General features: G+C 35.1%; 1 protein-coding gene across 2 annotated transcripts in view; it reads left to right on the plus strand.

Annotated features, from left to right (window-relative positions):
• Positions 1-2,833: 2,833 nt before the first annotated feature.
• The window catches only part of LOC113684648 (oxysterol-binding protein 2), a 31,016-nt gene continuing 15,773 nt past the window's right edge, over positions 2,834-18,076 (plus strand). Inside the window, exons 1-8 of one of the 2 annotated variants that reach the window (XM_089180175.1) lie at positions 2,857-3,043; positions 3,843-3,990; positions 5,862-5,913; positions 6,376-6,451; positions 7,285-7,366; positions 9,381-9,429; positions 11,237-11,312; positions 14,890-14,974. In XM_089180175.1, the coding sequence (XP_089036301.1) occupies positions 3,973-3,990; positions 5,862-5,913; positions 6,376-6,451; positions 7,285-7,366; positions 9,381-9,429; positions 11,237-11,312; positions 14,890-14,974 (438 nt within the window). In that variant the 5' untranslated portion in view covers positions 2,857-3,043; positions 3,843-3,972. Of the gene's footprint in view, positions 3,044-3,842; positions 3,991-5,861; positions 5,914-6,375; positions 6,452-7,284; positions 7,367-9,380; positions 9,430-11,236; positions 11,313-14,889; positions 14,975-18,076 lie in introns of both variants that reach the window. The other variant, XM_089180174.1, reaches the window with a different exon arrangement.

The following is an 18,076-nucleotide window of genomic DNA, read 5'->3' on the forward strand; positions in this document are numbered from 1 at the left end:
CAAAATCAAGCATCATCACGCTGAATTTTCGAGTGTTCTCCCAACCTCCCAAGTGTTTACATCAGGCTATGTAAACACGGAAACCATTTTACATTTCTTTTATAAAATAACTAATGAAAGATGAACGAAAACCGTGTTTACATACGCTCGTGTAAAATGGTTTTATGGCCAATCAGAGCGCGCGTACTATTTGAATTGTTTTTTAAATTTATATAGCGCCATCTTCCGTTAATTGTCCATGGCGCTTTACAAAACTCTAAAAACCGTAAAAATTAAAATCCTGAGAGTTAAATACACTATAACTACAAGTAAAAACTACAAATTAAATGCACGCTTAAAAAAGATAAGTCTTAAGATTAGCCTTTAAAACTGCCTCTGATAATGAAAGCCTGATCTGGAGTGGTAGTTAATTCCAGAGCCTTGGTGCCGCCACGGATAAAGCCCTTTCACCATACGTTTTAAGATTCGCTCTAGGCTCATCAAGCAACCTGTTGTTTGAAGATCTTAGTGTACGACGAGAGTCATTATACTTCAATAGGTCTTTAATGTAATCGGAGGCCAGTCCATTCAGAGCTTTGTAAGTCAGCAACAGTATTTTAAAAACTATCCTATAATGAACTGGCAGCCAATGTAAGCTCCCTTAGTATTGGTGTGATATGTTCCTGCCTACTAGTCAAGGTAACAAGGCGAGCTGCCGAGTTCTGTAAAAGCTGAATTCTTTTAATCAGATACTTCGGGAGACCATACAGTTTTAAGCAAATGAAGATCATCGCAGTATGTACTCAACTTAAGCAGTTGAGAAATAAGGCCTGAAAAAAATTCAGGCCTGAACGGGAATCGAACCCATGACCTCTGCGATACCGGTGCAGCGCTCTAACCAACTGAGCTATCAAGCCAACTGGGAGCTGGTCAATTGTGAGTTCGTTATATACCCGTAGATGGAGAAGAGTGTGATAAGAATACATGAAAGTCATATATTTGTACTGCGGAAAATACATTTTAAGCAAATGAAGATCATCGCAGTATGTACTCAACTTAAGCAGTTGAGAAATAAGGCCTGAAAAAAATTCAGGCCTGAACGGGAATCGAACCCATGACCTCTGCGATACCGGTGCAGTGCTCTAACCAACTGAGCTATCAAGCCAACTGGGAGCTGGTCAATTGTGAGTTCGTTATATACCCGTCCATCTACGGGTATATAACGAACTCACAATTGACCAGCTCCCAGTTGGCTTGATAGCTCAGTTGGTTAGAGCGCTGCACCGGTATCGCAGAGGTCATGGGTTCGATTCCCGTTCAGGCCTGAATTTTTCTCAGGCCTTATTTCTCAACTGCTTAAGTTGAGTACATACTGCGATGATCTTCATTTGCTTAAAATGTATTTTCCGCAGTACAAATATATGACTTTCATGTATTCTTATCAGACCATACAGTGTGGCATAACAATAGTCCAAACGCGATGTTATGTAAGCGTGAACAATAGCCTCAGTAGTGCTCTGGGATAGGTATCGCCTAATTTTAGCTATACTGCGAATACGGACAAAATGCGCTCTTGCAGGTTATTTTAACGTGTCCTTTGAAATCTAAATATTGATCGAATCCAACTCCCAAGTTCCTGGCCTATTTACTAAACTTGATTACTTCTTCGCCGACTCGTATATAGTCGAGGGGTGGTCGTGGACGATAATTAGAACTAGTAAGCAAAAGTTCAGTCTTATCCTGATTTAACTTGAGTTTGTTTCGCAGCATCCAGTTACCAATTTCCTTAACACATAGCTCTACTGCCATCTTTGTGCTGGATAGATGATTCGGACAGTTGGAAGTAAACGACTCTTGGTTTATTTTTATAATTCTAGCCTATTTCTCGCTTGCAAACGATAAAAAAAGTCTCAATATAACGGTAGTGGGTGGAGCAACAGAATTTCGTTGTGGAACACGAACAGTGGGTTCCCTATTTTTCGAGCCTCCATGGGAAATGAAAATCAGTTGGAGTAATTGGGTTGACTGTTGGAAGGGGAACGACTTTTGGTTCGAGTTATCGAGAGTTACGACAAGTCGAGGACCCGAGCAATCGGGATTCCAGTGAAGTGAAAATAACTAAAGCTTTCACGCGCTTCACACTTACTCTTAGCATATCTATCATTTCATGTTTCACACCTCTTTCAAGAGGATAACAAAAAATCAAACGATATCAGGTTTCACAGTTTGTTTTTATTCCACGAAGGTCCAAATCCGCTTGGGCACCGGCGAAAAACCCAAAATCACAACGCTCAGTTCACAAACAAATGGGTAATTCTTTGATACGACAATCCCTTTTAGTGTAGGCCTTGATTGTTCAAAGGAATCGCTGAAATTTTAGTCGTCGAGTTAAACCAAATTTGAATGCAATTTTCGGAAGGTTGAATTATCCTCTCCCGTGAGATGCGCGTGCGTTTACTGACGCCACACAAGATGTTGAGGTTGTCCACCAGGCCCCGGTTGTTCGAAGGTTAGATAACGCCATCCTTTGGATAAATCTCTATACGGTGGATAGTGCTATATGTTTTGCTATCACTTATCCCCTGGATAGTGATTTATCCATTGAATAGCGTCATGCAACCTTTATGCAACTGGGCTCTGCAGTGTAAAACAGATTTTCTGTTTGATTCATATACAATTAATGAAAGTAAAAATCTTCACAAAATTAAAAAAAAAATGCAAGGAAGTAAAGAATAACAAACAGGGCATGGTTCTTTCGTGAGGAGTAAATGAGGAGTATGATTACCATTCCGAGTTCGTTGATTTCACTTGTTCCAGTCTGTTGTATTGCTTGCTTCACTTTCGGTTTTTAAACAAAGAGAAGGCCCTGGGTCGAGAGAAGACCACCTGTCACTGAATATGGTCGACGCGATTGACGATCCCATTGACTATCTTGGTGAAATCGCCTTCGAACGGTTTTATGTTATAGAAGCTGTGCGTGAAAGTCTGTGTAGATTTCAATTCTTGAAAAGAATAGTGCAACATGATACACACACGAGTACCCGGCATGGAACGTACAGAAAAGGCAAGTGAGGAGGGCCTACATGAATGATGTTGAGATATTTTTTAAGCTTACCTCTGGCGATTTTTCTGTTAAGGTTTTACTGATTAAGCTTACAATTCGATTTTTCGATTTGAGGAGAAAAAAAATAGTGCTACTATACATATGATCTGATAATAATTTCTGCGTAAGCTATCCGTCGTGGCTTTGTCAAGCCTCCGTGTAATCGTGTACCAACTTAACAGAGAGGGGATTATGTACGTGTAGCTAGGATAACAAAAATGTATGTTTTAATAAGAGACATCATTGTCTTAAGAAAATTACCAACGGTATGCAAAGACATGTGTAATATATGGATATGGATATTCGGTTAATAGGTTGCTCGACTTAAGTTAGGGTTCTGTGTATGAATGTGCAGAGGTTAATATGGAATTTGTTGACAGTGAGCTGCAGTGAACTCGAGCGTACTCTTTAAGCAATCATCAGACTAGTTTTGACTGGGCGATCACAGTTCATTTATTTTGTGAGAATTTAACTTCAGTAACAAATGGAGCAAAGAACGTGTTCTTTGGGTACATTTTGTGACATGTGGGATCCACTTACTCAGCAGGTCTATATTGTGGTTTCGTCAATGCAGAGTTTCTTAAATAGGCATTCATTGTACGTTGCAGTAGGCCGGTTTTTTTTTTTTGGTTTTTTTTTCTTTCCCTTCATGATTTTCCATTTGAGATCATTTTCAAAAATGTTGAAAGTTGTAGATTTTTATGTAATATATAAACCTTTTCTTTCACTATTAAAAGGGTGTTGACATTGCTAATTGTAGGGGCACTTTTTGCTAAAGAAGGGAGGTGAGGTGGCCTCACAGTAGGCTTGCTGGACTCTTGGGTCAAGACCTGACCAGATCATTTTCTTATGTTCATGGCAAGACATCTAATTCTAACAGTGCCTCTTTGATGCAAGAGTGTAAATGGGTAGGGGCAAACTGTCTGGGAGACTTGATTAAGTGTTTTGGGGTAATTCCAATAAACTACATCCCATCCAGAGGGAGTGGCAATACTCTTAGTTCGTATTTCATCTAGAAACTGGGATAAGCACCACTTGGCTAGGTGGCAGACTCAACCATAACCTTGTTTTGCTAAAAGAATAACAGCATTTCAGGTCAAAATATTTTGCCTTCATAACAGTTTCTTTTGGTGATAGAAGGAACCCTGTGCCATTTGAGTTTTGCATTGCCATTTTTGGCATGATTACCCCCATGAAAAATGGGAAGCAATACTATCTTCAAACATCTTTCTTCTTAGTTTCACTATTGCCAGATAACTAAAGGTTTGTCTGTCAACAAAAAAGGTGCCTTTTAGAAATATTATCTTAAGCCCACTTCTTTAAAAGAAACTATGGAAAAATATATATCATTGTAAACCTTATAACATATAGATTATGAGAAGAACAAAGCTTCAACAGTTGTTGTTTTGGTAAGCATGTGTGAGCCCTTAAACACAAAACTGATGCTTTATGCATACTGAATTACCAGCCTTTGCATTACCAAACTGGGCTGTGTCAGATGATAAGCTAACCTAATGTGTGAGGCTTTTTTCATATTCCTATTGGTTCCTTAGAAAATTTATTTAAAGTTGGACAATAGAAATTATTACACTTGTGGACAAATACATTGAAATACATAAACTACCCTTCAGTGGGATAATATCTGATGGATATTCTGGTAAAGTTACATTAAAATCAGACAAATCTATTTACCCTACTGATTTGTTTTAATGGAGGTAACTTGCTTAAAAACAAGCCTCAAATTTTTTGGCCTCCAGAGAAGTTTACATCATTTTAGGGCATCAATGCAGGAATATCATCAACCATTGAAATGCAACAGAGAACCTCTTGGCAAGTTTTGTTACGAAAAAGTCCTTGAAATTTGCATTAAAGATCCATTACAACTTAGCCATAGAAAGTCAATTTTATAATGGATAAAACAACATTAAAAATTCCACAAAATTATAGTGCACAAGTAAAAAACTTAAAAACATCTTATTTATAGAGTTTTGAAAAGAGACGTGTTTTGACATTTGCTTGACTTCATTGTTGAGACAAAAGTAAAATATAATATGGGACTTGGAGCAAACTTGTGTATTAGAATTTTCCTACTTTTGCAGACAAAAATATATAGCATATGACAGTTACTATGGAAATGGTCTGGCAAAAATACCAACCAAGTAATAACTAATCAGAAGGCTCTGACCTCAGGGCTACCTTGCTATATAATAATATGATAAATTATTTGAATGCAGTGAGGTAAAAATTGTCAGCTTACATACTGCTACACTCTACTATTAGTGCTTTATAAACTTCCTAAGGTTATTCTGAAAGATCTGTTTACTGTATAATGTGAATTATTATGTTGCAAAGTTTATTTTTGAGGACAAACCAATTGGTATTTTGACCACAAGCAGTCACATTTAGTAGAAGGGCCTCCCAGAGTCTTGTCATGGTATTACCTCCAGGTGTCCCAGTTGTTGAAACATTATATTCTTAACCTTTACTGGCAAATTAAAGGGAAATTGAATTGTGAAAAAACTGTTTTAATGGAAATTGATGAGGATTGTGAGAAGCTTTATTATAGTGTTCTGTTTTGCAGAAGACCAATGAGTAGTGGTCTCTTAGAACATGTAAGAGAGATTATTTTTGGTAGCCATGTTTTGTGGCATGCATTCATGTTGCATATATCAAACAAAGTTGTAGTTAGGTTAACATGGATTAATTATCTTATCTACTAAGATTATCTTTCATCACTAGTTTTCTAACTACAATCCTTAAGTCGTCTATTTTCATTTAGGAACCTATGGAAGATGATCTCACGGAATTCAATCTTTTACAGAAAAGCAGTGGTAAGAGCTAATCTGCAAGTATATTATTACAAATATAAGTAGAACACTTGAGTGTGTAGAATGCCTACAATTGTGTGTGAGCCTAAAATGAGTGTAACAGGCAGAAAAAGTTTGCTAGGTGGCCTCCTTGTTGTGAGTATGCAATTGGGCCATTAAAGATCACTGTCACGGGTTTTATCAGAAATGAAAGGCAGCCCTTTGCTATTGACATTCATAGTGGAAATATTAAAAAAGTTGGTGCGTAATTTAAAAAACAGAGCTTTCTCATGCAGAAACACAAAACACTGTCAAAATTTAATATATTAGATGTTTTAGTTTTGTTGAAAAATGCCATGTCATAGGGCCTAGTTTCCAGAGTCATAATGAAATTCACCAACCTTAGTCTACTAATAACATGAAAGCATTTGAATGAGTTGTAAAGAAAATTGCAATGGATTATGGATGTTATGGATTTTCCATTAGTTTTTACAAAGAAAAGATCTAGGAGGCAGAGGCTGCCAGCTGCAAGGGAAAGGAGTTCATTAAGAAGTCTTATTAAGTAAGTACATATGGCCCCTATTTACACATACTTTTAATTAGTAGCTAAAAGCTGGAGCTGTAAGTTTTGTAACTGCTCATTTTTTATGCACAACAGTAGTTGTCCAATACTGTTGCACTTTCACAGACAATCAGTCGAGATTGATGGAGCACTGATCACCTCACATGCAAACTATCAACTTTGCATACTATCCATGTGCTGAACTCATCATGAGCTTGTATATGTAGGGTATTAAGCAAAAGTAATGCAAACATCTTTCAACATATTAACCACCTCTTTAGGGCTTTTCCATGAAGTTTGCTCAAAACCAAATTTCAGTCGCATCGTGGCAAATATTTTGAGGTTATTTTTTTCCTTGATCTGCTTGAACTCCAAGTTTGGCAATAATGTGCCAGGGATATTAAATAGTTCCTTCAAATATTTACTTCAATGCCATATTTTTAAAAGGCAAACTACCTCATGATAAAACTTCTATATTTTCTAGCTGTGGTTTTCATGGGTAACTCACTTTTAATGTAACATGTGCATGTAAAGACATAGTAAACAAATACATGGGCAACACACTATACTAATGATGGCATGAGCTATGCTGAAAAGTGTCTTTAAATTGTATTATTGTTAGTTTGAAGTTTATTTTGATTCTATTATTATCATGAAGTTATGAAAGTATCATTTAGTGTGTATATATGTCAATTTTGCATTTTAAATCTGTTACACTAATAATTGATCATTATCACAAACACATGATTATTAGTAAATGTAAGTTTGCATTTGTGTTCTGTCTTTATTTTTTGTCATCTGGATTATGAGTCCCTGATCACTTATTTTTTTAGTTTCATGAAGTCAGTTGTTGGAAAGGATTTGACAAAAGTTACAATGCCAGTTCATTTCAATGAGCCACTATCATTTCTACAGGTAAGAGTATAATGTTGTAAATAAATATGCCTTATCGACCAAGCATGAGGGTAAATCAAGTGGTTATATAGTGTTAGTCCAGGTTGAGATGTCATGGTCATTCTCTGATGAAACCTTTTGAACTACATCCTCATTGCAGCATAAGAGAACAATTTATGATTGAAAACAGTTCAAGTAACAAAGATATAAGATATAAGATATAAGATATAAGATATAAGATATAAGATATAAGATATAAGATATATAAGAAAGGAACCAAACAAATATGAAAAAAATTAAATACATTTTGCTCTTTAAGCACTGTTTAACAAAGCCAAAGAACTTAAGAGGTGCTGCAAAGCAAATGGTAATGAAGTTTTGCATTGGGTATGGTTTGCAACTTTATCACAGAGACAGCTGATTCATTATTTTTTGTTGTCATAACATTAAGACAGTATTTTCAAAACAAAAAGCATCAAACAAAGAGATTTTTTAATGTCAAGGTCAAGTTTATTCCTGAGAAGTCTTAATTCCTAATAACATATGCTCAGATTTCAGTGTGAGAATCCCTTCAATTGAAGTTGCTGCTGAAATACCAGTCAGAGGTCATGGGTTTAACTCCCTTACAGGCCTCTGTGAAGTTTTTTGTCTTCTTCTTTTTTTTAAGGCCTTATTTTCACATCTGCTTAAGTGGTTTCATCACTGCAAAGATCACTCTCATATTCAATCATTGTCAGTGATATACACATTAGGATTTCAAAGATAAAAACTTAAAAGTAAAAGATTCATAAAAATTCATGAGACACCTGAATTTGCATTGCATATAAAAGCTGCTCAGCACATTCATCTTTTTCCTTTGTCTGAAAAAATCATAAGGATTTAATTTGGTGATGAATGAACATACCACACTGAACCTCATATGATGGCTGTTGTTCAAATAGAAAAGTTTTGTTTCTGTCCTCCTAGTCAAATAATGTACTTTTAATAACAAGAAAAGAAGACTAGTACTTGTAAGACTGAGTACTGAGTTAGATTTATTCAGATATTATGAAAACAAAGGACTAATACCAGAAATTGGAAAATATTTCCGTGCATACCATTAAATAAATCAGTCAATTCATCATCTCCATCAAACTAAGGAGGAAAATGAATAAGCAGCCAAATTTGCTTAATTTAAAGTTTCTTGCCTAGCTTAATTCTCCTAAAGAAAGGGCTAGTCTTCAAGAACAATAAAATATTATTGCTGAAGAAGCAAGGAAAGAGAGGTAAACCTATAATGTGGAGTACTGGTAGGTGTAACAGGAGAAGAATTGATGACATTGCATGCAAACAAAATAATGTACAATTCAGAATGGTTTACTTACCATGGGATGTTGTTGAGCACTTTAAAACACTGAGGTATTGTAAAGAACATGAGCTAGGGAGATGTAAGGTGACAGAGAACTGCAAGCAGAGTTGAGCACTTGAAGTTCAACAAATGACAAACAAGATTTACATCAGGTTCAATTTTCACTACGCAATAAAGAAAATCTCAGTTCCTGTGGATGAATTAAGCACAGTACAGGGTGGAAGCTTGTTTGTGCTCTATAGCATGCTATACATGTACTTATCTGTTTGTTCTCTGATATTTATATATGTACTTCCCAAGAATCACATGCATCTATTTTCACATGCATCTATTTTGCATATGTAACAGCCAGTATTATTAGACTAATCAAAACTTTACCAGAATTATCAAACATGATTGGTTCTGACCAGCTAGATAAGAACCCTAATTGGACAATGTGCTCTTAATTAAACATTGTAAGCTTACTGTGTGAGCTTAATAATAATGAAATAAAGATATTTCATAGGTTGCCCACATTACTAGAATTAGGTGGTTTACACTTAGTTAGTTCATGAATTAATGTGATCTAAAAAACATTTTTCCCTTCCAATGTACATGTACAACTAGTTATAGGCAGTTAGAATGGTTGAGTAAAATCTTAATTTTCAATTTTTTTCTTGTCTGATGGTTCACTTATCATTCCCATAGAGACTGGCAGAAGATTTAGAGTATGCTGATGTTCTAAACAGAGCCTCATGTAAGTCAAGTTTATTATTTGGCACTTCTGCCGTAAGTTAATGGTTTCCAAACACAGTTTCTATAAAAGTAAGCTAACAGATGTCTTAAGAACTCACATTGGTCTAAATATTTAACCAATCAATGCTTGCAATGCATTTGAATGCCTGCAAGGGAATATATATTTGGGATAGCAGCAACTTTTGGAAAGTGTAAGGATTTTTGTTTTACATGGTAGTTATGGATAGCCATGGAAATTCTCTTGAATCCTCTTCCCAGAGCATGTTGCTCTGCTGTGATTGTGTGGTTTCAACTACTGTAACTATAACAAGGGCATTTTGAAGATGAGTTCCCACAGCACTCTGCTGTTGCACAGCTCTCCTGTTGTTCCCTCAGCAGCCTTCCTTTTACCATGACTGTGTTTATGGACTGTTAGGGGAACCCATTTTCACAAAATGTGCTAATCACAGCTCTGCAGTCTGTTTGTAGAGACTAAAACCAAACTTATTACTGAAAGATTGTCAATTTTTTTTCAACTTCTAAGCACTTCAAAGAGGATCTTATATCCTATTTTAAGATTTCTTTAAGAATTCAGAGACCCAGATACACCACTAGTCACTGCTAATTTGAATTAATGCATGTTGATCATGTGCAACAACACTTTTTCTATACTTTTTTCTTTTACTTTTACACTTTACTTTTTCATAAATGTTGAAGATCATTTGATTTCATTTAGGAGGATTTTGTGTTTCTCGTAGATTCCAGATTGAACTATATTTGATAAATGACCTCAGGAGATCTGTCTAAAGAACATGTTCCTTAGCATGTGACAAAAATCATCTGAGCAGATGTGTCTTTTTTAAATTGGGAGTGTTTTGTCAAACGCAAGTTACAGTTTCATTTTTGAGAGTATGTTTTCCAAAACTACTCTTCTTTATCTCAGATTATTTCAACCAACGAGAAGTTATTTTCATAGCAACATTTGGTTAATGTCATGCATTGTTCTCAATAACATTTGCATTTTGTGGCTGTTCAAGATCATTAGAAGCACTTAATTGCTGCTCAGATCAAAGGCAAACTGGAAAAAAATAGGAAAACCCACTTGAATTTTTGACGAAAACCAAAAACTAAATGCTAATTAAATAAACCCCTTAAAATTCATAAACCAAAATGAACAATCTGATGCGATCCAGTCCAGTGCAATCCAGATTTTGTTAATGCAGCATTGTTCACATTGCTGAAGGTCGTACTGGTTATTGCAGGTCATCTTAGAAATCACTCAAGGTCATATCAGGTCATTTTAGGTCACTTCAGAAATCACTCAAGGTCATTTTCTAGGTCATTTTAGGTCATTTTAGGTCATTCCTTGTTTTAGAATGCAGAATGCATTTTTTGTACTAAAGGAAAGTCTCAAAAAATGGAATTGAAATAATAGAGGAATGTTATTTATAATTGAAATAACACACAAAATTGAAAGAAGTATTTGGTAATCATTGTAGAAGCCCAGAAGGTAGAGGAACCAGTAGGCTTTTGAGCCAGCACCTTTTTAATGTTACAATATATACTATTGTTATCATTATTATTATAGTTAAGGTCACATTTAATTATTGGTTGAATGTCAATCAAACAATGTATTATTGATAAATTATAATAAACCATCTCATAAGTGGAAACTTAATAGCCTTTCTTGGTATACAACGCTGTAGATTTCATTACATAAAAACTACGATTAAAAAATATTAAAAATTGAAACATTGAGCGTAGTGTACAGTGATATATATGCAAACTCACCAATAGATTTTTGGTTTTGTTTTCTTTTGTTTTTACAGTTTGCAAAAATTCGTTGGTACAACTGGCTCATGTGGCAGCCTTTGCCAGTTCAACATATTCTACAGTATTGGGAAGGTAAACTCAGTTGTAGATGTAGAACATGTGAAACTTTTTGACACCTGCAACAGCATAGTTTGCATTTCACCATTAATCCTAATCACAAAGCATTTAAGCCATTGTTCTCTTCAAATGTTTATTTTATGCACACAAAACTCTTTGCAGATGACCATGTTGCTCTTTTTAGTGCAAAATTGACTGCCTTTTGAAATATCATGTAGTTAGGTGGGCACCAAGAATTTATATGTTATGGCATTATACAGTCAGACACACATAACTGCATACATACATAACTTTTATTATTGATTCTCCTTAGCTAAGGTTTTCAGTGACAGTTATCAATATTATGAAAATATAGGCTATAATTTGCGAAACAAAATGAAACAACATGAAAATCTGTACTTTGCAAAGTAGAAATCTGTAATTTGCAAATAGAAAACTTTTAACAAAAAAAGTCGTAATCAGGCAGGAACTTCAAGATAATCTAAGAGCCTGGGTCAAGTCCATTTTCCCCGCCAACATGATATTTTATCTACAAACATTTTCATCATTTCCACATGTATTTCAGGTCAGGAAATTGTCATGTCACCCATTTGAATTATTTGTTGACAACACACTTTGATTACACTTGATATACATTAATTACAGCCACAGTGCCAGCTAATATGTCAAATTACCATTGCTCTTTCTGGCTTAATGACTTACCTCTTCTTTCACATAGTCAATGCATTGATTTATTCATGAACATAGTGGAGATTTTGCAAGTACACCTCACAAATTTTTCATTTCTCACTTTCACCAGTTCTTATTATTATTTGGAAGGGTGCATATGCAATCCACACTTGTGGTGAACCGACAGATTCATTCTTCCAGCCTATGGAGTTTTCTGTAGGGATTATCATTTTGCAAATAACAGATTTATATTTTGCATATTACAGATTTCTATTTGGCAAATCATTTACAGATTTCTCTTTTGCAAATTACAGATTTCTATTTCACAAATCTTACTGATTTTCATTTTGTTTCTTTTTGCAAATTACAGTAATTAAGCCAAAACATAAAGTTAAAGTATAAGCTACAAGTCTACATATGTATATTACAGATTTCTCTTTTACAAATTACAGATTTCTATTTCACCAATCATACTGATTTTCATTTTGTTTCTTTTTGCAAATTATAGTAAGCCAAATTATAAAGTTAAATTAGAAGCTATGAGTCTTCATGTGAATATTTTAGGTAAAAATTAAAGGAAGATTACTAGCCAGTAGGTTATTGAGTCTTTTTATAGAGGTGGCCATATTTCCACAACAAATGAGTTTGTTTAAGGGATTTCATTCCAGATTTGTGCTCTTCAAAATGCAAACAACAACTGACCTATGGTTAGCCTGACTTTTGCGAGGCATAGATTCTTGTTTTGTCTGGATGTTTTGCTGTGGAATCCAATTTGATCAAATCAATGCCATACAGTTGTTAAATAAACTTTTGACAAATGCTTTCAGTGTTTTTCTGTTACATTAGGCCACTTAAAGAGCTCCAGTTGTTATGTACGATTGTAAATGTTTTAGTCCAAGGACTCCAATTCTTGCTTTAGGCTTAGAAGAGAAGGTCTGGGTCCTAAAGCTTGGTCAATATGAAGAAGCCCCTTTTGCAGATTTTGCCTTTTACAAAATAATTGAGTGGGATATTTTAACACAACTTTTGCCTTAGGGGGCAAGATACAAATTTGAACAAACATCTTCCTATTACCCAATTTTGTTGGTCCGTGATAAAATCTACTTGTGTTATTACATTATTCCAAATTACACATGATATCATGCGATTACCTATACAAATATTGTAATATTTGAAAGAGTTTGGTACCTTCACACTCCCAGAAGTTTTTCACAACTGATCAAATGTTCAATCATCCCTCCTAACCCATTAAGGTGATTTTCAAGATGGGAATGTGAAGATACATGTACATTTACTAATTATTAATGGAAGAACAAAATTGTTGACTTTATATATTTACCAGTATACAAATTCATTAAAAATCAAAGTGCTCTGTGAGCAAACTCGTGAATTGACACATGATTTTTCAGATTATGTTTAATGTTATCTGGTTTAGGGAATTTTGTGGTTGATTGTCATATCTAGAGTACGAGCAGTAGTTCAGTGTTCGCTAATGTAGCAAAGAAACAAAGTAACGTTGGGATAAGAAGGCATTACAATTGAAATGATCATGCTATTACATTTGACAAGGTGGATGATGTCACGTGTTTTAAACGTCTATCATTTTTGTTTCTGGTTCAAAAGAAAAGGTTGGAAGTAAATGTGGGTGAAAAGTGAAATTTACTGTCTTTCGTAGTAAATATTAGAAAATCAAGGCAATACTGTCTTAATGAAAACATTAACGATTCCCTCTTTATCAAATGAGACAAACGGGAACGAGTTTTGAGTGATATAACTAAGCCAAGCCTGCCACCGTCATTTTGGATCTCCTCCTGGGTAGATTTAGGTCACGTGCTAGGCAACGTATGATCAATAACAAGATAGAATTTCATTTCAGGCCTATTTATCAATTTTGTGGTGTGTAACTTTCGCATTTTAGTACGTTGTTTGTATGTTGAATCTTCAAATTGTCTTGAAACTTAAAAGAAAATTGTTCTTTAAAAATTCACTGAAAATCGGTAGCTAAAATTGTTTGTTTAGGTGTTATCTGATTTTCGTGTTAACTTGTTATTTCGTCAGTCGCCGGCATCTTTTGTTGCTTCACACAGGAAAAACACACGCGACGAAATGTAATGATCAATTTTGTCCTCAATCTCACGCTATTAGAAAAAGTATAGAAAAAGCTTTTGAACATCTGTAAACTCCGAGCGCTTCGCAGTAAGTGATATTTTCAATGAATCTTCGGATTGTTTTCAAGTTCAAGGATTGTAAATTACAATTTTATGAAAAACGAAGGTTGTTCTGTTATTTCAGTGTGAATCCTTGCATGCCTGCCAGTCGCTGGCGCCGCTTGTTAAAACTAAAACGAAAAAAAAAACTCTTTTAAGATTATCATTGGCTTCTTTTTCACCCCACCACTATTCTTAGCAACAAAGGTCGCCATTTCGTCTGTTTATTGCTCGCCAAAAACTATAAAATGCACTCAAAAGCCTAAAATCTAAAAAAAGTTTACAGGAATCGACCAATCGAGCGAGCGAGCGAGCGAGCGATCGAATGCCATTCCCCACATCGTATCTATAACTCGCTCTTGCGCATGCGCGCAATTCACGAGTTAAAAAAAGAACTCAACATTGTGACTATAATTACAAAAGGCTGGGGAAGGGAAATGCATCAGAAAATATGATTATTTCATATAACATTAGTAGAACATGGTAGAAAAACGATTCTAAATAATTTTTGTGACAGCTCTTACATGCCACCAATTAATGTGACTAATTAGTTAATGTAGGTTATGCATAAGTAGTCAGTAGATGTAGTAGCTCTTGGGATTTGTATTCTGGGGTGCTGAACAAACCTCAAGATACTTGTAGCAAGGAAAAATTTTTCTTTCTGCCAAGGTAAAGTCTTAGAGTCCAAAACTGTTATATTTCATCCTTGCTTGTAGGTTCTGGAAACCTTTCAACCCACTTCTAGGAGAAACATTTGAATTTGTTAACCCCACTGCTGGATATGCCCTAATTGCAGAGCAGGTTAGTGGATGACACAGTCTCATGGTATTTTGTTGTTATCTGAATTGATATTTAACCAAGTGGTTGTTCATTAATGAATTGGTCCCGTAATTTGTTCCTGTGACTTGTGGTAAATGAGAGCTTGGATCTTAAAAGAAAGAACAAAGAAATTAACCTTTTCTCCACAATCCATGTCCTAAAGGATAAAAAAAGGTTGACCTTTGTGAATTCTTGCGTCCCCTTTTTTCCACTTTCAGTTGCTTTAATGAAGTCAGTCTCCATTAAGGTGTCTGTTTCTGACACAAAATTAAAAATCATATGAATGACATCTCTATGTGCAAAAGGCCTGTGTGTGACTGCATCACAGCGTTGGTGTAGGCTGGTGGATATATTTTTAAAATATTTTTTCTGATACAGAAAAGGAATTTTATCCTATGACCCCAACATCTTACAAAGTATTTTATGGTATGTTGATGAAAACTGAAAACCAAATGCTAAACCATATAAAATGCGCAAACCAAAATGAACAGGATCACTGAAAAACTGTACTTTTGGCACAAAAACCAAAAAACCAATCTAAAAAAAGCCAAAACCAAAAATCCCAATGCTCGCCTCCTGATTGAAGAGTGATACATTCCTCTTGCTTGCCTTCATCCAAGGTGGCACTACACAACACTCCTTGACACAGCCGTGAAAGTGACTACATGGAGTTTTGTGGCAAAAAACTTTCAAATGGGCCTGCTCTCCATTATGTCACACAGACTCTGTTTTGGTTTGTTATGCAGCATCTCTAATTTTCATTGAAAATATTGTAATTTTTTCACAAAAAATTACAATATTTTTATTTTGGCTTGTCACACAAAATTTCTAATCTTAATTGTCATGATCTGATCCATGATCTGATCCATGATCTGTGATCTGGTCTGTGATCCAGTCGGTGATCCAGTCCGTGATCCAGTCCGTGATCCAATCCAATCCAATCCAATCCAAATTTTGTTGATGCTATGGTATGTTCAAATGAAACTGCACATTGTGTCCAAGGAGTTGAGCTGCCAATGACATCTTCTGTTTTACCACAAATTACTCTAGCTCACTAAGAAAACATCAAAAATATGTTATTACTTGCATTGGAGGTTTAATTTTTATCACTTAGAATTATTTTCACTCATATATGAACAACCTAAAATCAAAATCGTCCAGATATCTAAAGCAAAAAATTCAGAACAAATTGCTAATATTATCAGGCTCAGCACATTGTAACATAACTCGCATTAGCCAAAATGGGGGCTGTCTACTGTAGTTGTGTTTTGTGTGTAGTTTCCTGACTACTAACTTCTCACTAACCTTCCTCTTCATGCTCCATACACCTCTCCCATCTTACGGACAAAGGTATAAATTAGATATAAAGCTGAACTCTCAATTAAAAGTAGCTAGAATGGATTTTTGATATTCAATCTCGTCTCCATCTGTAATGCCATCAATAGCTTAGGACAAAACACACTGTTCCTTTCAAATAAAATTTAAAAGAACCTTTTCCTTTGGCATCCACATATGTAGCAGTGAAAACCAGAGCTATAAACAAACAATGGTTGAATTGACAAATTTACATTAATTTACCTTACTTAGTCCATCCAAATTACTGTCAAGTCGCCAATGGTACAACTCGCCAACGCCAACTCACTGACGTATAAAATTGAGTAGAGACGTTGGTGAGTTGGTCTTCAATCCAGTACGATTTATTAGAAGTTAAAGATAAAGAAAAGTAAAAGATCTTTAGTTTAAAAAAAGACATTTTTATTTCTTCTAACAAAGTTTATATGGATCTCATGGCGAATAAAGCAAATTAAACATCGCCAATGACTATGAAAGCTTCAGACGCGAACGAGTTATTGTGTGACAACAACACCATATATAAAGACTCATTATGTCAATTGGTAAGGTTTTTTTTAAGAAAACTTGACTTTCTCGACAAGATCTTTTGAAAAAAAACAATTCTTCTTATTTCCAACAAAGTTTATGAGGATCTTAAGCAAGGTAAACATCACCAATGACCAAAAAAACTTTGGATGTGAACGAGTTATTGTGTGACAACAACACCGTAAAGACTCATCGTGTCAACTGGATTCTAAAGATCTTTTACTTTTCTATATCTTTAACTTCTAATAAGTTGTACTGGATTGAAGACCAACTCACCGACATCTCTACTCCCTTTTATACGTCGGTGAGTTGGTGTTGGTGAGTCGAACCGTCAGCGACTTGACTGGATACCGTCCATCCAACTGCAATGTACATGAAACACAACAAAAGAAAATACTACATGGAATGTCAGTGTCTTAAAAAATATTTAACAATTTAAGACAAAAGGATAAAAAAAAATACTTTAACTAGTGGTGATCTTCATTGCTGTGAAAGGAAAGGAAAAAATAAAGTCAACACTTCATATTATTTTTTTTTAGAGGGCACGGTAACAAATCTGATTGGTTCTTTACCCAGTCAGTATTTTCCTATCTCTGCCCAAGAGCCATGGTAACGCTTCCGTGAGTTGCCAAGTACATCCCAATTTTTGTTGCCATTTTTCATAGATACATCTCATTTTTCTTTCTGGGCAGTATTTTTAAGCAAACATGTTGGTGACTACCTCAAGCCAGTAAATAAATTATGAATCCTCTCTTTTCTCTCTCTCAAATCACTTTGATTGACAGAAAAATATTGGTTTCAGAATGAATTTGTATAAGCAATAGTGCCATTATGTTGGTTGACAAGCAGCCAAAAAACCGTCTGCAATTAATTTTAATCGTTCACAAAAAGTACATAGAAAGTTAAAACGTGAGGTATTTGGTTACAGGTAAACTGAACAATGGAACTTTAATTCATCTAATATCTGAATTTTCTCAGTAAAGTTTTAATTTAAGTTCTACAACAAATATACACTCTTGGTGAGTCTTTCCAAGTCCGTTCAATTTGGACATTTGTACTGTAAATTGCACAATAGAAACTGAAGGAATTTAATGAGAAAAGGCTGCATTAAATCCCTGTGTGTTTTGGTGGTGTGCCATTCAAATTTAGTTTTTGTGGAGGAAAGACCAGATTTACACACGCCATTGCAGCAAACAAATGAACAAA

The sequence above is a fragment of the Pocillopora damicornis genome, chromosome 8 (genome assembly GCF_964200805.1).
Source record: "Pocillopora damicornis chromosome 8, jaPocDami1.2, whole genome shotgun sequence".
NCBI lineage: Eukaryota > Metazoa > Cnidaria > Anthozoa > Scleractinia > Pocilloporidae > Pocillopora > Pocillopora damicornis.